This window comes from Thamnophis elegans, chromosome 14 (genome assembly GCF_009769535.1).
Source record: "Thamnophis elegans isolate rThaEle1 chromosome 14, rThaEle1.pri, whole genome shotgun sequence".
Taxonomy (NCBI): Eukaryota; Metazoa; Chordata; class Lepidosauria; order Squamata; family Colubridae; genus Thamnophis; species Thamnophis elegans.
The window spans coordinates 13,440,621-13,465,847 of record NC_045554.1 but is presented as its reverse complement, the minus strand read 5'-3'; the positions used below and the strand labels follow the sequence as shown (position 1 = coordinate 13,465,847).

At 43.9% G+C, this 25,227-nt stretch overlaps 1 protein-coding gene across 1 annotated transcript in view; it reads left to right on the top strand.

The window, feature by feature from the left end:
• The window catches only part of PPL (periplakin), an 85,323-nt gene that overhangs the window by 52,188 nt on the left and 7,908 nt on the right, over positions 1 to 25,227 (top strand). Inside the window, 12 exon segments of the mRNA XM_032230941.1 lie at positions 916 to 1,077; positions 3,140 to 3,247; positions 4,077 to 4,172; positions 6,874 to 6,996; positions 9,815 to 9,961; positions 11,656 to 11,807; positions 11,980 to 12,077; positions 13,561 to 13,718; positions 14,664 to 14,842; positions 21,376 to 21,514; positions 22,219 to 22,409; positions 24,537 to 24,687. Coding sequence (XP_032086832.1) covers positions 916 to 1,077; positions 3,140 to 3,247; positions 4,077 to 4,172; positions 6,874 to 6,996; positions 9,815 to 9,961; positions 11,656 to 11,807; positions 11,980 to 12,077; positions 13,561 to 13,718; positions 14,664 to 14,842; positions 21,376 to 21,514; positions 22,219 to 22,409; positions 24,537 to 24,687 — 1,704 coding nt within the window.

The window sequence follows — 25,227 nt, the reverse complement described above, 5'->3', positions numbered from 1 at the left end:
GGAAAGCCTCCGGAGCCTGTAGATGGCGAAAAACAACCGGAAGTTCAGAAATGAACCTCTGGTTTCCCTGTTGAGCTGTTTTTTTGCCTTCCCCAGGCTTCAGGGGGCTTTCTTGAAGCTTGGGGAGGGCGAAAAATGGCCCAATGGGCCTACTGGAAGTCCGGAGGTTTCAGTGATGCCTGCACGCATGTGCGGGGGGGGGGGGAGGACATTGCATTATGGGTGTGAGCATGCGCAAGCTATCCTGCATCCTTTTGGCACCTGAGCAGAAAAACATTCGCCATCACCGCCCTACGCCATTTCTGACCAATGTTTTCTTGAAAGCCTCCAGTGATGAAGCTCCTTTCGAATATTTATTGGGGAGGAATCCTTTTGCTGTGCTCGCTGGATATATATATATTCGATTCACAGTAAGGGTATGGCTAGCTGATGAGAGCTAAATAGCTTGAAATAGATCTATACTAGTCTCCCTTTATTTATTTATCAGCACAAATACAACAAAGTGTAACAAAAAGGCAACAGTAAAAATATTGGGTTTATGCCTGGATGGTCTCTTGTGACGAGCCGAAGGACAGAGAATGGAAGTAGTGATCTTCCTCCCATATTTGGGCATACCGGGGGTTGTAAAATCTAATAGATACATACATACATACATACATACATACATACATACATACATACATACATACATATTGCAGTTCTTAACATGACCTCAGTTGGGGTACGGGTGAGGAGGGGGTTGCATAAGTTGGGCTCATCAATAAGGAATCAGATCTGAAATTCCTGGATGTTGCCCTCTGGAGAAAGAGATGCCTTGAAAACTGTCTTCAAAAAAGGATTATTATTTTTCCTGGGGTTGGATTTTTTTGCACCTCCATCTTTCCAACCTTGGCCAAACGCTCTTTCTGCTTGCAGTCGGAATCCCAGCGAAGGCAAGAGAACCTGAATCTATTGCAAGATTTTATGCAGCGCTGCACCAATAAGCTCTACTGGCTGGATCAGCAGGCTAAGGACAGGTTGCAGTTTGACTGGAGTGACCAAAACCTTGATTACCTGAGCCGCCGTCGCCAGTATGAAGTGAGTCTTACTCTTTGACAACTACTTTCTCTAAAAGAAAAAAGAAAAAAGCATAGGAGGACTGTTGGATGTCCAACGTTGAAGTCTGCAGAAAATAACTCTGGATAATACTTGGAGCAGAAGTTGAATATTTAAAAGAGACAGATAGGGCTTTCTCCTCCAGCTGTTAGAGGTGGAGATGGATGAGCAATTCAGTTATATATATATATTTCATATTAAATTGCATGTTAGGCCTGCAAATGCCATTGTAACTTTGAATGATCGCTAGAATAGAATAGAATAGAATAGAATAGAATAGAGTAAGAATGAATAGATAAAAAGAATAGAGTAGAATATAATAAGAATGAATAAATAGAATATAATAAGAATAAATAAATAAATAAATAAATAAATAAATAAATAAATAGAAAGAATAGAGTAGAAATGACTAGAGTAGAGTAAAATAGAATAAAATATTGGAATGAAGAATAGAATGGAATGGAATGGAATAGAATAAGAATGAATAGATAGAAAGAATAGAGTAGAATATAATAAGAATGAATGAATAAATAAATAAATAAACAAATAAATAGAAAGAATAGAGTAGAATAGAGTAGAATAGAATGGAGTAGAGTAGAATAAAATAGAATATTGGAATGAAGAATAGAATGGAATAGAATAGAACAGAATAGAAACTGGAAGAGACCTTGGAGGTCTTCTAGTCTAGCTCCCTGCTCAAGCAGGAGAACCTATACTATTTCAGATAAGTGACTGTCTAGTCTCTTCTTAAAAACCTCCAGTGATGGGGCGGCCATGATTTCTGAAAGCAAACTAGTTAATTGTCTTCATGCTTAGGAAATTTCTCCTTAGTTCTAGGTTGCTTCTCTCCTTGATTGGTTTCCATCCATTGTTTCTTTGTCCTGCCCTCCGGTGCTTCGGAGAATAATTTGACCCCCTCTTCTTTGTGGCAGCCACTCAAACGAATGGTTGTAAGTCAAGGAGCAGTAGCTGTACACTTTGGTGGAGATGGAATTCAACGTTGGAGCAAGCTGACAGGAACTTCTGTTTGAAAGTTTTCAAAGCAGTGAGCAAAGCAGAGCTTACTGTAACTAGCTTTCTAGAAAGAGATACTGTATAGGGCAGGGGTCCCCAAACTTGGCAACTTTAAGACTTGTGGACTTCAACTCCCAGAATTCTGGGAGTTGAAGTCCACAAGTCTTAAAATTGCCAGGTTTGAAGACCTCTAGTATAGGGATTCCAGGAAAACCTGGTCTATGTTGTTGGATTTAAGATGACTTTCCTTCAGTGATGGATGCCACCAAGGGAACGAACAGTGGCTCTTTTATAGGGAATTCTTTTTGAATAATCTGTTGCAAAGGTGCTTTTCCAAAAAGGCCACTGGACTTTCCTGTTTCTTTTCCTTGGAAACGTTTTGCTTCTCATCTAAGACGTTTCTTCAGTTCTGAAGTGAAGAAGTGAACTGAATGGAAGCAAAACGTTCTCAAGGGGAAACAAAAACTCCCAGGGATGTCCAGTTGCCTTTTGGAAAAGCATCTTTGGGGACAAACGTGACCTGGATGGTCAAGGATTTCCAGAGACAACCTGCATAGATGTTTCTTTCTTTTTGGATCCCCCTCCTTTTAACTGAGCTTGGAAGTAGACCAAGCCACCTGCAACTGGAGTGAATTCCTTTTTATTATTATTATTATTAAAGTTTTTTTTTATTAAACACACATTAAAACATTGGACACAGTGTAACAGTCCTGACAATACATGTCTTTGCCATACATATGTACTAGAATATAAAGCTAAATATTATAACCACCTTGCTTATTTACAATTGGTCTATTCGGTATTTACAAATATAACGATATTGTTTTTCCATCCATGTTGCTTTGTTCTTGTCTTATTATACATTTTCTCTGTTATGATTTCATACATAATTCTAATCTCCATTCTATAAATCTTAGTCATTGCTTATTTTGGCTCTTTCCTTTTTTGTTCCAACCATCAATAAAATTTATCTATTCTGAGTAATCCCAATCTGCTTTTCTGCTTCATCATTCCTTCCCCCTTTCCTTAGAACTTCATCAATAGGAAATTGGAAGACAAAGAGGCAGCCATCAACAAGCTGCACGAAGATGGCAATAAACTCCTGTCTGAAAACCACCCTGGGAAGATCGCCATTGAAGTAAGTTGGATTTGAAAAGGGCCACATTAGAAACATTGTCTCAATATAGGTGTCAGGCCTGCAATTATATTCCTTTTAGAATTTTGGCCTGCCACACTTTCTCTTATTTCATTATGCTGTTTCGTTAGTATAGTTGATGGGAGGGGGAAATAGACAGGAGTAGGATTGTGGAATGTATTGTTGTCATTCTTTACTAGAAGCCAAGGTCATCTTTGGTCTCCGTGCTTTTACACCTGTCCGGAAGCAGCTGGGTGGAGACGCCAGCATGGAAAGAGAAGATTGGACCATGTGATGGATTGTGGATGTGGGGACAAGATCATGAACTTTTAACTGGGTGGGATTCTGATGTAATTTCCAGAATTGGGATTAAGACAGATGTGCTAAAATGTCTGCTTTATTAAATTGGAACTTCAAGGATCGTTTTGCCTTTGATTCTGATTTAATTCTACATGATACTTGGAACGCTGACATTAGGTGATTCTAATCAGAAGTGGTATTCAGGCGGTTCGGAATGGTTTGGCCAAACTAGTAGTGGAAATCATAGGTGGGCCCACCCACCCACCCTGGCTCCATGCCGTCCTATTTCGGCACTTTTTCAAGCCATATGCATGTGTGCAAGCCACACGGCCATTCAAAGGGCATGCACAGAAGGCCAAGTACATGCGTGGATGGGGCATGTGTGAGCAATACGAGATGAAGCGTTCACATTTGCGAACCAGTAGGGAAAGTAAGTGAATACCGCCTTTGGCTCTCACTGTTCTCCAGTTCCTGTCTTATTTTGGGGCATCGGTGATTATTGGCCTGAGGTTTCCTCTCCATTCCTCTTCAGGCTCACATTGAGGCTGTCCATGCTGACTGGAAAGAATATCTCAACCTGCTCATCTGCGAGGAGAGCCACCTGAAGTTCATGGAGGACTATCACCAGGTACTACTTCGAAGCCGAGGATTTGTTAAGGAAATTGGCAGCATTGGCAAATTGGTATTCTACCAAACCTGACTAGGTTGAGAGTTGACAAGTGTGTGTATCTTCTAACTTTCTTGAAGACGAGAAGCCAGTTTTAGGAAACACACCTGATCGCATTGGCTCTCAAGACGTCGACTTTTTTGGCTAAAATTGGCACTTGACCTGAAAAGAGGAACGAGGGGTGCTCTTTGAAAATTAATGAACAAGGCAAGGATAAGAAGCTATGATTGGTTAAATTAAAATAGAGTAGAGTAGAATAGAATGGAATAGAATAGAATAGGAACTGAATAGAATAGAATAGGAAATGAATAGAATAGAGAATCAGGAATAGAATAGAATAGGAAATGGATAGAATAGAATAGAAAGAATAGAAAGAATAGAAAGAATAGAAAGAATAGAAAGAATAGAAAGAATAGAAAGAATAGAAAGAATAGAAAGAATAGAAAGAATAGAAAGAATAGAAAGAATAGAATAGAACAGATAATCAGGAATAGAATAGGAAATGGATAGGATAGGATAGGATAGGATAGAATAGAATAAAATAGAATAGAATAGAATTATTTATTGGCCAAGTGTGATTGGACACACAAGGAATTTGTCTTTGGTGCAGATGATCTCAGTGTACATAAAAAGACAATTCGCCAAGAATCATAAGGTACAACACTTAATGATAGTCATAGAGTAAGGATACAAACAACAAAGTTACAGTCATGCAGTCATAAGTGGGAGGAGATGGATGATAGGAACGATGAGAAGACTAATAGTAACAGTAATGCAGACTTAGTGAATAGTTTGACAGTGTTGAGAGAATTATTTGTTTAGCAGAGTGATGGTGTTCGGGGAAAAAACTGTTCTTGTGTCTAGTTGTTCTGGTGTGCAGTGCTGGTTCCTTTCTCCAGTCACACATTTAACGATGATCCTGTCGTCTTTACAACGACAGTTGGGGAAAACCTTCGGAAGATCGAGGTTTTGAGGTCTCCATCTGATTTTCAAATCATGATTTTCTGAGTGCCTTGGGGTGCCTGCCTAGGTATGCACAGGAAGTAGGAGAACATTTCCAGGCATGCCATCACCTTGGGGATGTTCTTCTGACCTGGCAAAACCAAATCTGCTTTGTCTCTTTTGTAAGGGAGGGAACGGGGAGGAGGCCGCCTCCGATCCCACTAGCAAACCAACCTGACAGACAGTTTGTCTAGCGCAGCTTTGCACGAAGATTATCCAGGCAGGTCAGGTGGTGCAGCTGGACTTGTTTGTAGAGGAAACAGCTGAAAGAACTGGTGGGAAAACAAACTTGTCAGACAAGTTCTTCTCCTCCCTTCTCTTGGGCTGTCAACCCTCTGGTTTTGGAAGCCGGTTTAGCAGAAGACCTTCCTGGTCCATCAAAACGTCTGCCCTACTCTCAAGAACTCATTCGGTCCATTTTGTTCCAAGGACCGGGTTTCCCCTTGGGCAGCCGGTCCTGAAAGTTGCCTCTCTGTCCTGAAACCAGAGGAAGAGGCCTCCACGTTGTCTAAGAACAAAAGGCTCACCGGCAACCATGGGGACCGCTTTCAAAGTCCTATTTTAATAGGTGGGGGCGTGGCTTTGCCCCGAGGCCAATCACAGGAATGGAATGGCCAGACTTTTGAAGACTTGCGTAGAACTGCGATGGCGCTTTTCCTTTTTTTTCTTTTCACAAGGAGCAAGGGGAAGGGATAGTTGCGCTTGCCAATTGTTTCATGTAATGGAACTGTATTCAAAGCAGAGAGGGAGGGAGAAGGGAAGGAAGGAAGGAAGAGAAAGGAAAGGGAGGGTGGGAGGAAGAAAAAGAATGGAAGAAAAAGAAAGAATGACAGACAGACAGACAGACCGATCGATCGATCGATCGATCCCAGGAGCAACCACAGGATGTGTCAGTCAATATGATGGTCTTGAGCAAAATCTGCTCAAGACCATCATATTGGTAAGGGGCAAAGCCCCTCTCCTCTTTTTACTTCTTGCTGTCTTTCATTTCTCCTCATTTCCCTCTTTTCTATTCTCCCTCTCCTCTCCTCTCCACTTCCTTCTTTCCTTCCTTCTTCTTCTTCTCTCTCTCTCTCTCTCTCTCTCCTTTCCTTTCCTTTCCTCTCCTCCCCTTTCCTCTCCTCTCCCCTTCCTTCCTTTTTTCCTTCCTTCCTTCCTTCCTTCCTTCCTTCTTCTCTCTCTCCCTCTCCTCTCCCCTCCCTTCCTTCTTTCCTTCCTTCCTTCCTTCCTTCCTTCTCCTCCTTCTCTCTCTCTCCCCCTCTCCTCTTCCCTCCCCTTCATTCTCCTCTCTTCTTCATCAATAACAGAACAACAGCGTTGGAAAGGACCTTGAAGGTCTTCTCATCCAGCTACCCTGCTTGACCATTTCAGGCAAATGGCTGTCCAATCTCTTCTTTAAAACCTCCAGTGATGGAGCACCCACAACCTCTGAAGGCAAGCTGTTCTACTGGTTGATTGTTCTCCCCATCAGGAAATTCCTCCTTAGTTCTAGGTTGCTTCTCTCCTTGATTAGTTTCCACTGGTTCTCTTCTCTTCTCTCCCTTGTTTATCTGCCCTTCCCAGGTTTTCAGTGATGCTACCTTCTCATCTCTTTCCTCTCAAGAATGTCTTGTGATCAAAAGGAAGAGAGGATTTAACTTTTTCTTCTCTCTCCTTGCAGTTCCAAAAAGATGCCAAGGACGCACAGGAACTTCTCAGAAAAGTAGACACAGATCTGGACCAGAAGTACAGCCCAGATTTCAAAGATCGGTACCAGATCGAATCTTTGTTGCATGACCTGGAGGCAAGTATTTCGAAAGACAATGCGAAGCTATTATTTTGACCAACTTGAGGTTGGAGGTCAGTGGGAGGAAGGAGAATATTTGGATTGCACCAAGGAGAATTGGCTACCCCAGAAATGATAGATACTGACTTCTCTGAAGTTGTTCTGACCGAGGCTTCCCAAGAGCATGAAGAAAACTCCTTTTCCCAGCAAAAAATCCTTTTGTTAATTTAGAGTGAATTCTGCTCATTCACAGCCGGCAAATTCTTTCAAGGGAGGATTTATGGTCACAGACTTTATCTGGCTTGGAGAGCAGCCAGCCAATATCTGCAAAACTTGACAAGGAGTCTTAGAGAGTCACAAACCAATTAAGCGAACTAATGATCTCCTGCAAACTCCATTCCCCTGTCACTCCTCTTTTATTTCCTCTGGGAGGGGACATTCATTGCCCACTTGTGGCCTTACTCCCAAGTCAACCCCTGTTCTTAGCTGTTCCCTTTGTCTGGCAATTTCATGGGCACACTGGGAACAGGCTCCAGCTGTTCGTCTGCCTCACTGATGTCTGACTCCGAAGGCAGCTAATAACCATCAGATGATTCTGGCCCCCTCTCTGCCTCCAACACAGAGTCTTCATCAGAGCTTTCCCCAGACTCCAGGACTGGCCCATCTTCTTCCCCAACCTCCTCACTGTCCGAATATGCTGCCAGCTCCACTGACTGCTGGCGGGCCACAACAGAAGTTGAATCTATGTCACTATCTCCAAGTCATTGTCCCCTCAGATGTAAGCACTGCAACACTCTCCACTTTGACCAATTTGGAAATGGTCCCTGCTGGACCAAGGTGTGGTGGGCTTGTGGTCCAAGGCATCACAAACAAGATGGTCCATACCATCTTTGCTCCAGAGACCAACAATGGATAAAAGTTACAAGAGAACAAAGTCCGACTGCATGAGGGGTCTTCCTATGCAGAAGAACAGTTGGACAATGGATTCCCCCCCCCCCAAAAAAAGTTGATATCACTTTCACTGGAAGATGGAACTACCATTGGCTGAGGGTGCTTGGCTTAGATTCCTGCATTAAGCAAACTGTGTGGTACCTTCCAATTTCAGGATTTGGGGATCTCAAGGGCAGATCCAGCTTGAATCTATAATTAATGTTCATTTTTAATTCTTATAACTATTATTGCCTTATGCTCATTCATTAGTTCTGATTTTATGGCACGTATGTGTTGATATGCCCAGAATTGCTGGCCTAAAATTAGAGAAATTTTCTGAGATTAACTATACACACTTTTTATCTCCTTCCTTGGTGGACCCATTCTGGAGAACTTTAGCAAAGTACAACCCCTTATCCTTTGTTCACAAAAAGTGTGGCAAGCAGACAAAACTCTGCTTTAATTAAGCTCACAATGTCTCCCACCAACTTCCTATCAATCCCAGTAGTGTAACAAATGCAGGGAATAATTATCTTCTTCCCACTTTGCTTTTCAGCAGAAAGTGTGATCTACTGAAAGATCTGCCTGATAGGCAAAAATCCTTGGGCTCTCCCAATGCCTTCTGCTGAGATGAGCTCAAGGGAGCTGCAGTGGCTTCAGTTCCCACACCGTGCTGAGTCCTGATGGAGGGCAGTCACCATCAAGGAAGCAGAAAAGAAAGGAACCACGTTGTACCAGATCAACCACAAATTATAATAATGGCTATAATATGGAATTATACCTTAGCATTCTGGGTCAACCAGTCTGGCCCTGGTGTTCTTCCTGGCCTAAATTATAGGAAGAAAGTTGGAGTAGGCAGGCATGGAGTTTACTTTAGAACTCATTTTATTCTAGGGGACACAGGTGGCTTAGTGGTTAAGACACTGAATTGTTGACCGGAAGGTTGGGAGTTCAAGACCCAAGCACCATTGATGCTCCCATCCTTACTTCAGCTCCTGCCAAAGTAGCGTTTGAAAGCATGAAATACAAGTAGATAAATAGGTATCACTTTGGTGGGAAGGTAGTAGGGTTCCCGGCATCTTTGGTGAATCGTCATTCTGGTCTCATGACCACCAATGAGTCTTTGGACAATGCTGGCTCCCTTGGCTAGGAAACAGAGATCAGTACTGCCCCCTAGAGTCAGATATGACAGGGAAAATATTTACCCTTAGCAATAGCAATAGCACTTAGACTTATATATTGCTTTACAGTGCTTTACAGCCCCCTCTAAGCGGTTTATAGAGTCAGCCTCTTGCCCCCAATAATCTGGGTCCTCATTTTACTGACCTTGGAAGGATGGAAGGCTGAGTCAATCTTTAGCCAGTCAGGATTGAACTCCAGACTGTGAGCAGAGTCAGCCTGCAATACCACATTCTAATTACTCTGCCACCAGGGCTCCTATTGCAACATCCAATCAACTATAGCAATAGCACTGACATACCGCTTCACAGTGCTTTATAGCCCTCTCTAAGCAGTATACAGAGTCAGCCTCTTGCCCCCAACAATCTGAGCCAGTCTTGAGCCTGGTGAGATTTGAACTGCCAAATTGCAGGCAGCCGGCAGGCAGCAGAAGTAGCCCGCAGTACTGCATTCTAACCACTGTGCCACAGTAGCTCATTCAGTTCCAGTTCTGTAGTCTTCCGAATGATTTGATTCTAAGATCAATCATTTGCACCAACTTGTTTGGTGGGTCTTGGAACTGGGTAGGCCTGTAGAGTGCCCACACCTGGGGTCAAAGGTCCACCTAAAGGTTGGGCTTGGGTCAAACTAAGCTTTGATTTGTAACCATCTCTGCATTGCTCTAGCTGTTCCATCTCAATCTTTTCCTTCCTGGTGATTTTAGAATCTTTGTTTTCTTCTCCTTTAGGACCAGGACAAGGCCTTGGACAAGTATGAGGATGTGGTGAGCTCCTTACAGAAGCGTAGTCAGCAGGTTCTTCCGCTGAAGTATCGCCGAGAACCCCCTCTTAAATCTATTCCTGTGGAGGCCCTCTGCGACTATGAAAACGAGCAGGTAAAAAAGACTCCGGGCATCTGGCTTTACACAGAACACACCTGCAATAGGATATACCTTGTAAACGCCCCAGGGATTGATCTTGGAGATTGAATGCTGCTTGATTGATTGAGGGCATCATCGTCAAAGAGCTTCAGCATCAGAGTTTGCCAATATGGAGCAGCATGCTCACATCGCCAGTTAGGTTGTGAGATGCTGCATGCATAACATGGTTATGTTTAAAAGCATGTAAAATAGAATGGAATTCTTTATTGGCCAAATGTGATTGGACACACAAGGAATTTGTCTTTGATGCAGATGCTCTCAGTGTACATAAAAAGACAAGATACATTCAATAGGAATAGGAATAGGAATAGAATAGAATAGAATAGAATAGAAGTTACAGAATGGAGTAGAATAGAATAAGAGTTAGAGAATAGAATAGAATAGAATCATTTATTGGCCAAATTTGATTGGACACACAAGGAATTTATTTTTGGTGCAGATGCTCTCAGTGTACATAAAAAGACAAGATGCATTTCTCAAGAATCATAAAGTTGCAGGTATCTTTCAATTTATATTGTTTTTATTCATTTCTTAGTACGATTTGATATCTTATTAGTAAACTATGACTATCACTAAGTGTTGTATCTTTTTATTCTGGATGAATGTATTTTTATTCTCCTTATGTATACTGAGAGCATCTGCACCAAAGACAAATTCCTTGCATGTCCGATTACACTTGGCCAATAAATGAATTTATTCTATTCTATTCTATTACTATTCTACTCTACTGTATTCTATTCTATTCCATTCCATTCCATTCTTCATTCCAATATTCTATTCTATTCTATTCTAGGCTATGCTATTAACTTGACATCTAAATAATGCTAGTTAAGGGGTGGTGGAAAATGTGATCTATCACAGGGGTGCTTAAATTTAGCCTGGGAGGGGGAGGGGCTTGGAAATAGTAAAGGATTGACCTGTGGTGCCTCTAGCAGCCAAAACAGAGTATGGGGGTCGGGGTGGGAGCGTTTTGGCTGGCAAAGTGCTTCAGGAGGCCGAAAATGGGTTGTGCAGAAGACGCGCCCCATGCCTTGTTTTGGCTGGCAAAGTACTGCATGAGCCTGTCCAGGCTGATAATGGCCCCGTGAAAACACCCCCCCCCTCAAAAATGGGCCATGAACCTGTTTTTTTCATGAGAGTGCTGTGCAAGGAAAGACTAGGCACAGAGTCTCTGAGATTCACGGACACTCCTGAAATGAATCTAACGACCAAACGAATAAATTGTTTCCTGCAAAAGCCCCCTCCCCTTTCATTCCCCTTTTATTTCCTATGGGAGGGGCCATTCACCTTCCACCTGTGACTTTACTCCCAAGTGTATCCTGATTTTTGAGTTGTTCTTGTCTTCTGGCAACTCTGCGCATGCGCACACTGGGAACAGGCTCCAGCTGTTCCTCTGCCTCACTGCTGTCTAGCTCCGTAGGCACCTGATCCCTGCCAGACAGCCTCAGCGCTGTCTCTGCCTCTGACGCAGAGCCCTCATCAGAGCCTTCCCCAGCCTCCAGGACTGGCCCATGCTCCTCCCCAACCTCCTCACTGTCCGACTCTGCTGCCAGTTCCCCTGGCTTCTGGCGGGCCACAACAGGCTGCAAGGACTGGGGACAGAGGGTGGGACCAGACCTCAGACTTATGCAACAACCTTTCTATTTCAGGGTCAGATTTCACGTGGAGGCCGGTACACTCTGCACAAGAACAACGAAGAGTACTGGGAAGTTAGCGACAATGGAGGAAATGCAATCAAAGCTCCAGGGGTCTGTTTCATGATTCCTCCCACCGATCCTGAATCGCTCGCCGTGGTAGACAAGTAAGCATTTCTGGAACTAGCTTGCATCCACCCAAGCCAAAGGTGAAGCATCCGGATTGGTCTCCCTGATGGTTGCGTCAAGGCCCTTCCTTCCTCCTCCCAATTTCTCATGCTCTTTGAAAGGCCAGGAATGTCCTTCGCCAACTGGGTCTTGTGTCTTCTTGTTCTGCAGCATTGCTAGCCACTATCAATGTGTGAAACAGAAGACCGGTTGCACAAAGAATCGTCTGGAGGACCGCTACAATAGCTTGAAGGCAGAGAGCATTGGAGGTGGGTACATCGCAAGATGTCTAGGGAGACGGTGGGGCCCATGCCAAAGGGAAAACCATGCACCCCATTCTTCTGCTGCTCTTTGTAAGAGAATTGTAAGTGGATGGTGCAGTCGTTCAAGCGACTCTCGTTTCCCCCATTGACTTTCCTTGCTGGAAACTGGTTGGAAAGATCAAAAATGGGAATTTGTGATCACATGGGACTGTGCAAGTGCTGTAAATACATGCCACTTGCCAAGTAGCAAAAGCCCTTAGACTTATATACCGCCTTACAGTGCTTTACAACCCTCTCTAAGCGGTTTACAGATTCAGCCTTTTGCCGCTCAACAAATTGGGTCCTCATTTTACCCATCTTGGAAGGATGGAAGGCTGAGTCAACCTTGAGCCGGTCAGGCTCGAACTCCAGACTGTGGGCAGAGTAGGCTTGCAATACCACATGCTAACCACCGCACCACCAGGGCTCCTAATGCAACATCCAATCAACTACAGCAATAGCACTTAGACTTATATACCGTTTCACAGTACTTTTACAGCCCTCTCTAAGTAGTTTAGAGTCAGCCTATTGCCCCCAACCATCTGGGTCCTCATTTTACCAGCCTCAGAAGTATGGAAGGCTGAATCAACCTTGAGCCTGTTGAGATTTGAACTGCCAAATTGCAAGCAGCCAACAGATGTAGCCTGCAGTACTGCACTCTAACCACTGTGCCACCGCAGTACCCACATTTTGATCACATGGCAGTGGGTTTGCTGCGATGATCAAGCATGCAAGGGCCAGCCATCAATCATTTCGACTCATTAACTTTGACCGGCTGCTAATTGAATAGCTGTAAGTCGAGGACTACCTGCGTGATGAACCAAACCTGTGACCTCAGTGTTAGGTATGCTCCCCGTTGGGAGAGCGAGTATGTTCAGAGAAGCGTTGTGAGAGTTGTGTTGGAGAACACACAAACCAGCATACAGAGACACTGCAGTTTAAATAGCTTTTACTTTAGTGGAAATAGAGGTATCAGACTCCATCAAACAGTCCAAGTCATACACGGTTAAGACAGTCAGTCATCAATGTCTTTCAGTTAAGGGATAATCCAAATAACATAGCTCATAATCATACAAACAGTCTGGTACTCAAAGTTTGTTAGCAGTTGCAAAACTTACAATAGCACACAGCACGTTCTAACAGCCAGCTTCCAAAATACTCAGATCAGATCAGCCCAGCATCTAACAAAACAGAGAGCTAATAGTCATTCTGGCTCCCTCTTATGGCTGATTGAGGAAACAGCAACCAATCACATTTTACAGTATGATTTAAAGAAACAGGTACAACATTGCTATATGATTTATATATTGCCAAGCCAACCGTTAGATTATATTCCTAACACTCATGACATGTCAGCAGGCCTTGATGTTGAGAAGGGAGGCGTTCTCTGCCCCTTTCCAGAGGCTCATTGCTAACCCAAGCTACTTTCCCTCCCCCCACATGTCCTCAGATGCAGCATCTGTACAGGTACGGCAACTGTTGGCGGAGCTGGAGAAAGTGAACAGTGAACTGGATAAGCAGGAGAAGGCCATCACAGCAAACCTTCGTCCTCCTCTAGAGCAAAGTAGGGCGGTGCAAGATAGCGCAGAGCGCTCCAAAGACCTTAAGGTAAAAGCAGTTTGGGGTTGATGGGAGCTTCCCAACATTTGCCAGTGCTGGATCTGGTGGGGGGGGAGATGCTTTTTGGAGCAAAGGTGCAAAGACTGTACGAGAAGACAGGTTACAGATGGGCTGCCAGGAAGCAAAGAATTCCTGAAAATGGAAATCCAGCTTGGGTTAAGACTGGGTGGGACATTGTTGTGGCCTGCCGGCGGCCAGTGGAACTGGCAGGCAAATCGGACAGTGAGGAGGTTGGGGAGGAACATGGGCCAGTCCTGGAGGCTGAGGAAAGCTCACACGAGGGCTCTGCGTCAGAGGCAGAGCGGGAGATAGACAGCAGTGAGGCTGAGGAACAGCTGGAGCCTGTTCCCAGTGTGTGCATGCGCAGAGCTGCCAGAAGACAAGAACAACTAAGAAAGCAGGGTTGACTTAAGAGTAAAGCCACACCTTGGAGGTGATTGGCCCCTCCCATAGGAAACAAAAGAGGAGTGAATGGGGAAGGGGCTTTTGCAGGAAACAATTCGTTCATTCAGTCTGGAAAGTTCTGTTTGTGATTATGAGAGACTCTGTGTCAAGTTTTGTTTTGATCTGTGTTTGGACACGAGTTATCTGGCAGCGCTTTAAATGAGATAAGGTGCATGTGGATAAACATTCCTCTGAAAGACTGTTTGCTAAGCCTTGCTGACTGAATGAAAGGAATTCACAGTCGTGTAAATAAAAGAGGTTTTGTCGGGACCAAGACTTTGCTTCTTGCTTTCTAAGGAAACCTGGGTCAGAACAGACATAAGCTTGGATTAGCAGGACAGAAGCATTAATCTTGCACTCAGTTACAAATACTGAGTAGGACAGTACCATGGAGATCTTCTCCAGTTGGTTTGAACATTACAGGGTTGCTGCCATGTTCATTACTCATCTGCATATCTCACTTTTTCCCCTCCGAAACATCTCTTACAGAACGTCACCAATCAGATCCGTCGCATTGAGCCAGAGAAAACAAGCAAGATCCAGGAATGTCAAGCCTTCATCGAGTCATTGCCCGAGTCCAGCAGTACCACCTTAGTGAAAAACAAAGTAGAGGAGACCAACAACAAGTACAACTGGGTCGCCCAACTTCTCAATGCTGCCGAAGAGAAGTAAGTCCTTGTTCTCTCTTGCAGTTTCTCCAAGACGGGAATTCACCTGGTGCCTCACGATCCAGGTCTTTCCCAGTCCTGCTTTCTGGCACATTGGCCAGCTGTCTTTTTGACAACTTTACAAGCATTTGTGGACAGCCTGTGTGCTTTGGATAGAAGATGCCACAGCTTGTCCTTGGATCCTTTGAGTGGCACATAGAAGGTCATAGTTTATCTCTGGTATCTTTGGGTTGGGATGGGAAAACTTCAAGCAGAGCGGCTTCTGCTCTATCATGGAGAGACCTATCTTCTCCAGCCTGAAGATGCCAAATATATGATAGGCTACCACTCAAATCATTCCCACTCAGGAACTTTGGGAATGCAGTGGCTCATGCTGTTAGGACTCCAGATTAGAGGTTAGTAAGTCCGCATTCAAGAGTGGTGGGGTGAATGCCCATTATTCGTTCCAGCTCCTTAATGGGGACATGAAAGAAGCCATCAAGGGTGTCCCCACAGCAATGGTGATGTCACCTGCTAATCTTTTCAACTAGGAAGCACCTTAGATGGTGACTCCAACATGAATGAGATAGGATTCAAGAACTGGAATCCAATGCATCTAATGGGTGGGTATGAGGGAAAGACCATGGGAGACTGGGCAAAGAAATGCTGTTAAGGATACAGTCAGATAAGAGACAGCATAGCCTGTAGTTGGATAGTGGGCAGGGCAAGAGGCTCAGATGGGACCCTCCCTAATTTCTCAGTCTGTAAAAGAGACAGGGAAAAATTGTACTTTCAGGTTTGCAAGAGTCTGTCATTGTAACTTTACAATAAAGTGGAATTAGCACATCTGATTGCGATTCCTATCTGATTTAAGCTGAGAGACCCACATTGTACTTTCAGACTTCAGAATCAGACCCATAGAATCACAGAATCAAGAGCTGGAAGGAACCTTGGAGAACTTCTAGTCCAATCCCCTATTCAAGACAGGAGACCCTCTACCATGGGTCAGCAATCCATGGCTCCAGAGCTGCATGTGGCTCTTTCAAACCTCTGCTGCGGCTCACTGTTGCTCAAAATATGTGTCAGAACCCGCCAATGTGCGACACCCACTGGCATGTGATTTATTGAGTTTTTCAACCCCCGATAGGTAAATCATGGTTAAATCTAAGAAAAGAAAAGTTTCAGAAGAAACCAGAATGTTTAATTCAACTACATATACTAGTTTTGTGGCCGCGCAGGAAATAGTCAGGCACAGGAAGCGTTTTGTGGCTCCTGGCGTTTTCTTTTCTGTGGGAAACGGGTCGAAATGGCTCTTTGAGTGTTTAAAGTTGCTGACCCCTTGCCCTATACTATCCTGGACAAATGATTGTCCAATTGTTTCTTGAAAAACTCCAGCAATGGAGAATCCCACAACTCTAGGAAGCAAGCTGTTCTCCTTGATTCATTGTTCTCATCACCAGGAAGTTTCTACTTAGTTCTAGTAGTTTACAACAGTAGAGTTAATTCATCTGGTTGCGATATGGGTTATCCCGTGAGGCCCACAGCAATCTTGCAAGTATGAAAGTACAATTCTCCCAATGTCATCTTTAGCCTGAAGAACTAGGGAGAATCTTTCCACAGCCTCTTGCGCAACCCAAAGTCCCTAAGGTCGCATTTCTGGGCCCAGTTTCCCAAGGTCTTTCTCACGTACTATCACTTTTAGAGAGGAAGAGTTGGGGAAAGCTAGTGGAGGTGCAGAGCACAAAATGGGCTTCTAGCCTGCTTCATATGCTTAGGAGAGAACTTCAGAGAACACTTGATTTGCATGCAGAATGGCCCAGTTTGCACGAGGGGCTCACCTGGGCCATGTGGGGGAGACGAATGTGTCGTATGAACCTTCCAACTCAGCAGGCAGTGACATGATGGAAGTAAGGTTTTGGATTCCATAGAAGATGAGGCATTCACTTTCTCTGATTATGAGAAACTGGGAACTTTAGTGTGGACGATAGAGGAACAAGATCATAACTCATCCACAATCAATATGCTCCACATGCTGAAGGGTTCAATCCATCCATCCATCCATCCATCCATCCATCCATCCATCCATCCATCCAAAATATTTATATAGCTGCCTATCTTACAATCTTATAATCTTATAGTTGGGATACAGTGTCTCAGTGGCTAAGATGCTGAGCTTGTCGATCAGAAAGGTCGGCAGTTCAGTGGTTCGAATCCCTAGTGGAGTGAGCTCCCGTTACTTGTCCCAGCTTCTGCCAACCTAGCAGTTCAAAAGCACATAGAAAATGCAAGTAGAAAAATAGGAACCACCTTTGGTGGGAAGGTAACAGCGTTCCGTGCGCCTTTGGCATTTAGTCATGCTGGCCACATGATCACGAAGACGTCTTCGGACAGCGCTGGCTCTTCAGCTTTGAAACGGTGATGAGCACCGCCCCCTAGAGTCAGGAACGACTAGCACATATGTGTGAGGGGAACCTTTACCTTTACCTTATCTTACAACCAACACTGGGCAGCTCCCAAACAAAGACCAAAAGACATGTAAGCTATTCATTCATTCATTCATTCATTCATTCATTCATCAAATTTATTTGACACTCATCTCGCAATTCAAGGCTCTAACTTAAGCTAAAACTGTAAAACCCCAACCGATTCAAACATTAAAAAAAGTAATAGAAACCTGGCGCTGAATTAAAGTTCATTCTGGATCTAGTCTTCAAGAGTACTTCAAGACATGGGGAAGATTCTATGATTGGCTAGAGAAAGGAAACTAGAAAAGAAAATAGGGAGAAGATATAGAACCCAGAGAGAACACTGTTAAATGGAAAGGGGGGGGGAAGAAGGGGGAAACAGAAAATAAAATATTAAATATATAAGTATACAACCAAAAGTGAGATATAAAGGGGAGGAAAATTAGGATAGATTAGCGAAGGTAAGGAAATAAGAAATGATATCAAATTATATTTGGGTCTGCGGAAATACCATCTCAAGGAAATATAAACTGCGGCTGGAAAGAGATACCTACAATAACAGAAAAGAAAGAGAGAAAGGAGGAGAACATGAAAGGAAGATGGGGAAAAGAAGAAAGAGGCAAGGAGAGGAGAATGGAAGGGAGAAAAAGAGAAGGAGAGAGGGCAGGAAGGGGAAGAGGAAGAGTAGAAGTAGGAGAAAGGGAAGGGAAGAAGAAAGAGGTAAGGAGAGGCGGATGGGAGAGAAAGAGAGTGGGTAGGAAGGGGAAGAGTAAGAGTAGGGGAGAGATAAAGGAAGAAGGAAGGGGAAGGAGAGGAGAATGGAAGGGAGAAAAAGAGAAGGAGAGAGGGTAGGAAGGGGAAGAGGAGGAATGGGAGAAAGGCAAGGGTAGAAGGAAGGGGAAGGAGAGGAAGAAGGAAGAAAGTAGAGAAGGGAGGGAAGGAGAAAAGAAAGGGAAAATAAGGTGGTGTTATAACAGGCGGAAGGGATAGTAAATAAAGCAACCCAAATTGTATATTAAAACCCAGTAAATGAAATAATAAATGTATAAGAATGATAAATGTATAGAAGAATAACAACTATGTGAATGTATACTTAAAATGCTATGTAAGAGAACAATTTTTTAAAAAAAAATCTCAAAAAAAGAGAGAGAGTAGGCGGCATTGTAGGCAGAGCGCATTGCAGTAAGGTGCAAATCATGAGTGACCGTCAACAAGGCCTCACTAGGTAGCCACAAAACCTTGAAGGGTGACACAAGCAGGGTAAGGTCAGGAGTGTCCCCTATCTCTGCTTCGTTGCAATGCTGCCTTGAAGATCCTTCTTCATCCACGTGGAACCTTGTTCAATCCCTTCTCCCTGGTGGAAAGGATCTGATGCTTTGCAGTGGAAAATCCCAAGATAAACAACCTTGAACTAATGACAAAGTGTTCTGCCCATTCTTGGGAATGCCCAACCGTAACCACAAAGCTTGTTGGTGCAAACATTATTTCCTTTAATCACATTTAATGCCTTTTATGTAATTGGTGCTGAATTAGGTTAAGCTGCGGAAGGACAGCTGAGCTCTGAGCCCTGGGATGTAGCAGAACTGAGTGAAATGCTAGCGAGGGCTGCCCCTGGTCAGGGTGGAAAAAACGAGCAAGCTGGAAAGAAAAACTCTTCAAGGGGAAGAAAGGGGTGGGTGAACTGTCCTTTTGACCCCTGTTCTTCCTCTGCTGGAAATTTGGCCTAAGGCCACTACCTCAAATGAAAACAAACTGTCTTCCCGAGATCCCTTTGAATTTTCACGAGGATCTCTAGGAGGAATATCATAGGAATTTCTGGAAATGGATTCTTTAGAACCAAAATATGTCTGAGCAAGGATTAACAGAACAGAATAACAGAATAAAGAGTCAGAGGGGACCTTGGAGGTCTTGTGGTCCATCACAAACAGGGGACTCTATCCCATCTTCTGGACAAGTGGCTGTCCAAGTCTTCTCTTCAAAGCCTCCAGTGATGGAGCACCCACAACCTCTGGAGGCAAGGCGTTCCACCGGTTAATTGTCTTCACTGTAGGAAGTTTCTCTTAATTCCAGGTTGCTTCTCTCCTTGATTAGTTTCCATCCATTGCTTCTTGTCCTGCCTTCAGGTGCTTTGGAAAACAAGTTGACTCCCTCTTTTTTGCAGCAGCACATCAAATATTAGGAACACTGCTATCATGTCTCCCCGAGTCCTTCTTTTCACTAGACTAGACATATCTGATTCCTGCAATCGTTCTTCGTATGTTTTAGCTTCCAGCCCCCTAATCATCCTTGCATTTTCCTGCACTCTTTTCAGAGTCAGGAAACAGACATTACAAGGATTATTGTGGTTGGTCGCACAGTTAGCCAGATGTTTAGGCTGGATTTGGCATTTATATCCACCTATTAAGTCCTTCCAGGGACAGACAGATGTTGTTAGGGGTATCATCACAGGATGTCAGCTGTTCCAACCCAAGCTGCCTTTTGCAATTGATTGGTGGTGATTTTGTCAATGCTGATAGTGTTCAAGGGATGCTCCAGGTGTTTTGGAATTGCATCCAAGGCGCATAATATTATTAGGAGTATTATCTTTGCTGTCTTGCCACAGTCATTTTATTTCTATTTGCAGGTCTTTATACTTTGTGATTATCTCCATTTCTTTCTCTTCTAACCTGTTGTCTCCAGGCACTTCCATATCCAACATCCAGTCTTTGCTTTTCTTACAGAAATTATTATTATTGCTAACTTATTGTTGTAGGGTACAGCAGGGGTGGGTTCCTGCCAGTTCTAACCTCTTCTATAGTAGAGGTTCCACAAATCTACCATGCTGTTTAGAATCGGTTCCAGCTCCCTCCCCCCGCCGGTCCGCACATCATCAAGATGAAGAGGAAGAGGAGGAATTCTGGGAGTTAAAGTCCACAAGTCTTAAAGCTGTCAAGTTTGAACATCCCTGGGTTTTTTTCCCCCTAAAGCATTAGAGGGTGCAAGGATCTTGTAACTTGACAGCTTTAAGACTTGCGTGCTTCAAATGCCAGAGTTTCTGAGCCAACATTTTGGTTGCTAAGCAAGAGCATTGTTAAGTGAGTTTCACCACATTTTACAAGTTGGCCACACCCACCCAGTCACATGGCTGGCAAGCCACTCCCACCCGGTCACATGGCCGGCAAGCCACTCCCACAAAGCAGGCCACACCTACAGAAGCGGTTCTAAAAAAATTTGAAACCCACCACTGGGGTACAATAACAAAATCTTTCCCCTCTTATCTTAAACATAATCAGTCTCATCGGAAACATCATCAGAAGGAGTTTCTTTCTCGTGCCCAGCCCTTTCTCAGGACTGAGATGTCTTTTATTTTTCTTTAATGTCTCCTGTGACACATTCATGAAGGTTATCTCCAACATTCCTCTACACAAGATTCCAACAGCGGGTGAAAGTTGTAGATCCTCAACTGGCTTGTGGGAATAAACAAACTCTAGATAGTTTGTTTATTTATAAAAGGGATGGTATTTATTTGTTTATGAAAGGGATGGTATCGCATAAGAGTCTCTTTCGAGTGCCCTACGCAGCAGTACTGCCTCCCTCACCATGCGGTTTGCAGAGACCGCTACCAAATGTGGTATTTGTTTACTTATAAAAGAGCCGTGGTGGCTCAGTGGCTAAGATGCTGAGCTTGTCAATCAGAAAGTCGGCAGTTCAGCGGTTTGAATCCTTAGCGCTGTGTAACTGAGTGAGCTCCCGTGACTTGTCCCAGCTTCTGCCATCCTAGCAGTTCGAAAGCATGTAAAAATGCAAATAGAAAAATAGGAACCACCTTTGGTGGGAAGGTAACAGCGTTCCGTGCGCCATTGGCGTTGAGTCATGCCGGCCACATGACCACAGAGATGTCTTTGGATAGCGCTGGCTCTTCGGCTTTGAAACGGAGATGAGCACTGCCCTTAGAGTTGGGAACGACTAGCACATATGTGCAAGGGGAATCTTTACCTTACTTTAGATAGAATGGCAATTTCTACATGCACACAACCATCTTAGCTGGGATTTCTAGCTGGAAGAGATGGGATGAGAAGAATGGCTAATTCTTTCCACCTGTCCTTACAGGGTGGATGTGGCCAATCACCTTGAGAAGGTCCTTCAGCAAGGGAGAGATCTTCTTTCCGGCTACGAGAACAAGCTGGCCATCGAGGACACAATTCCCGAGGATGTAAATGCTCTGGACCACAAGAGGGAAGAATTGCTGGTGAGTAGCTGTTATCTGAGAGAGGGGGATTCGTTTCAAATACAGGAAGGATAAATCTGACTTGTCTGTATGTGTGAATGAATGAAGGATGGGTGGCTCAGCTCCCTTGCTCAGAAATTACAGAAGCTGAATGTGGAATGGAGCCTTTTTCATGACGACTCAGAGGTGAAATCGACTTATCTTCACTATCGGTTCGCAAAAGTGAGCGTGCGGGAGCTCCGCTCGCACACACCACCTCTGTGCATGCACAGGACCTTCTGAACATGCACAGGGCATCAAAAACGGACGTGATGATGTCTGGGTGGGTGGGCGGAGCCTGTCTAGGTCAGAACATGCACATTCTTGAGAGCGAGAGATGTTCCCTGACAATGGGCTCCAGCATGAGTCCAAAAGCTTGGAAGAATCAGTCTTTGGTCCTGGTGATGGACTCAGATTGGATCTTACAACATTATCCTGGAACACGTGTATTTTCCTTCATTGACTGAGGCCCTGGTATATTCATGTTTATTTAGCGTGTACTTTCCTCATGATGTTATGGTTTGCTGTGGCCCCTTCGGTTCTTTTTATCCTGAGTGTAGTTTTTGGCAAGCCATAGAAGAGAGAAAACCCTTGAGTGAAACAGTGTTGTGCACTCCGCAGTAAACAGATTGTCAGAATCTTCATCCCGTTACATTTGCTAAGAACCATCCTCCTGTTCCTCCCAGGCACTGAATTCTGAAGTCCAGGTCCAGCAACTGTTGAATGAAGCCCAACAAGACTTGGAGAAGGCCAAGAGATGTTCCAATACCTTGGCGAGCCAGTTCCAAGAACACTGCCCGGATATTGAACGCCAGGAGACTGAACTCCACAAGCTCAACCAGCGGTTTAGCAACCTCAACAAGCAGTTGGATTACAGGTCAGGAGGAGGGAGAGGTGAAGGTCAGATGGTCACAAAGGACCTGGGGGAAATGAGAGCATCAGAGGTGGTATTCAGCCAGTTCTGACGAACCAGTAGTGGAAATTTTGAGTAGTTTGGAGAACCAGCAAAACCACCTCTGGCTGGCCCCGCATGATCTATTTGCTGCCTCCTGAATCGGCTGGGTCTCCTTCTGTTGCCCTTGCACAGGAGAACAGAGCTGGATAGCAGGTTGGTGGGGTGGGGAGGGAATGGGGATTTTGCAGTATCCTTCCCCTGCCACGCCCAGCAAGCCATGCCCACCAAGCCACGTCACGCCCACAGAACGGGTAGTAAAAAAAATGAATCCCACACTGGAGAGCATGGGCTAACAAACTGGCAGGAGAAGATAGGCAACAACATTTGTCCTCTGTTTTATAAATATGCCATTCTCCTGCAATAGAACTTCATTTTGTTTTTTGGCTTTATTCTTAAGGTGCTTTAGAATTTAATGGCTGTAGCAGAGGTGAGTTCCTACTGGTTTGGATTAGTAGGTAGTAACTCGGCCAGCCATGCCCCCTGTGCTGTAGGCACTGCAATCTTGTTTTTTGCTTCTGCCCATGCACAGAAGGTATTTTTTTACTACCGTGCATGTGCGTGCAGCGTGTATCAAGAGCATGTGAGAATTGCATCCCTGAGCGCGCCAGCAGTAACAGAAGCCGGAATCCACCCCTGGGAATCCACCCCTGGGTGTAGTATCTTCTTTTGTTGCAAGGTAGTGAAGTATGCAATTAGCAATCACTAGGTGTTTCCTATTCTTTGCGTGCAATGTAGCGTTTCTCAATCCTGACATCTCTTTAAGATGTGGGGATTTCAACTCATGCTGGCTGGAGAAATGCTGGGAACTAAAATCCACCTTAGAATTGCTGAGGTGGAGAAACTCTGCTCTAATGTCTGTTTATTTGCTTTGCTTCCTAACTTGGAAAGCTCCAGAGTTTCCTTCTTGTTATTTCCCTGGGATTTCATGAAATTACCGGAAAGGTGCAGGCTGCTGGAGACATTATTGTATTATGCAGTAAAAGGCAGAGCAATTTTTCCCCTAGCCCATTTGGTAACAAAGGCTAATGCCAGTTTTCCGCACCGATATCAAGAGCATCACAAAAACTTGCTGCAGAGATGGGGGGATGAGGTTGTAGGACAGGGGTTGGCACACTTAAAACACTCAAGAGCCATTTGGACCTATTTCCCATGGAAAAGAAAACACCGGGAGCCACAAAACGCTTCCCGTGCCTGACTATTTTCCTCAGCGACCACAGAACTACATATGTAGTTGAATTAAACATCCTGCTTTCTTCTGAAACTTTTCTTTTCTTGGATTTAACCATGATGACCTATCAGGGGTTGAAAAAATAAATCACGTGCCAGTAGGTGTCGCACATTGCTGGGTTCTGACACATATTTTGAGCAACAGGGAGCCGCAGCACAGGTTTGAAAGAGCCACATGTGGCTCCAGAGCCATGGGTTGCCGACCGCTTTTGTAGGAGAAAAGCAGGGCAGGGGGTGGAAATGGTAGGAGAAAGTTCTGTCACAGTAGTAAGCTGAGCTGATATTCTTCTAAGGATTTAGGACTTCGCCATAGGATGGTTGAGTAGCAAATCTTTATGAAATATAATTAAAAATTCATTGGAGGAAATCACTTAGGTTCCTGAGATTGGAAGTCTTTGAAGAATGAAGGGAAGCTGAACAATAGCTCTTTCAGTCAGTTATATAGATAGCTTAACAACCATGTGAAGTTAGAGGAAATCCCCCCCCCCCCCCCAACGCAACTTATGGCCCATTTTCAAAGTTACAACACTTATCACATGATCACTATTTGGGGTGCTTGGCAAACATCTCACCTTTACAGCCGTTCGCTGCGTCCCGTGGTCACACAATTGCATTTTTTTTCCCCATGGCTTCAAGCATTTCCAGCAAAAAAATATTAATTTGGGGAGGGGATGGATTCACTTAACGGCCACTGCAGAAAATAATAATCATCAAAAATGCATCTGGTTATATATGGCCTTAACTTACATCTGTAATGACTTTGTCTGTAATTCTGAGCTTGATTATGTATGTAAGCTGAGAACTATCTGTACCACTTTCTAGATCTCAGGTCCTGCAGAAAGCAAAGTCTGCCTATTCAAACTACCGTGCGGGCCATGATGGACTAAAACATTATTTTGAAAACATCCCCAACTATGAGCCTCAAGAAAATGACCAACTTTCTCAGGTGGAAACCAAGTTGAAGAAACAACAGGTAATCAGATAACTGGGAGGGAGGGGGACTGCAAAGATTATATAGCACAATTCTACCCAGTTTATTGCATTTTTTTTTTAAAAAAAGCTATTTCAGTGCCTTACATAGCTCTTACAAGGTTCCTTCCAACTCTTGTCTATTCTATTTCCATTTCCATTTCCATTTCCATTTCCATTTCTATTCCTATTCCCATTCCCATTCCTATTCCTATTCTATTCCTATTCCTAATTCTATTCTTATTCCTAATCCTATTTCTATTTTTATTCCTATTCCTAATTCTATTTCTATTCCTATTCTATTCTCTATTCCTATTTTTATTCCTATTTCCATTCCCATTCCTATTCCTACTCCTATTCCTATTCCTAATTCTATTTCTATTCCTATTCCTAGTTCTATTTCTATTTCTATTCCTATTCCTAATCCTGTTCCTGTTCCTGTTCCTGTTACTATTCCTATTCCTAATTCTATTCCTATTCCTAATTCTATTTCTTACTCCTATTCCCTATTCCAGGGGTCGGCAAACTTAAACATTCAAAGAGT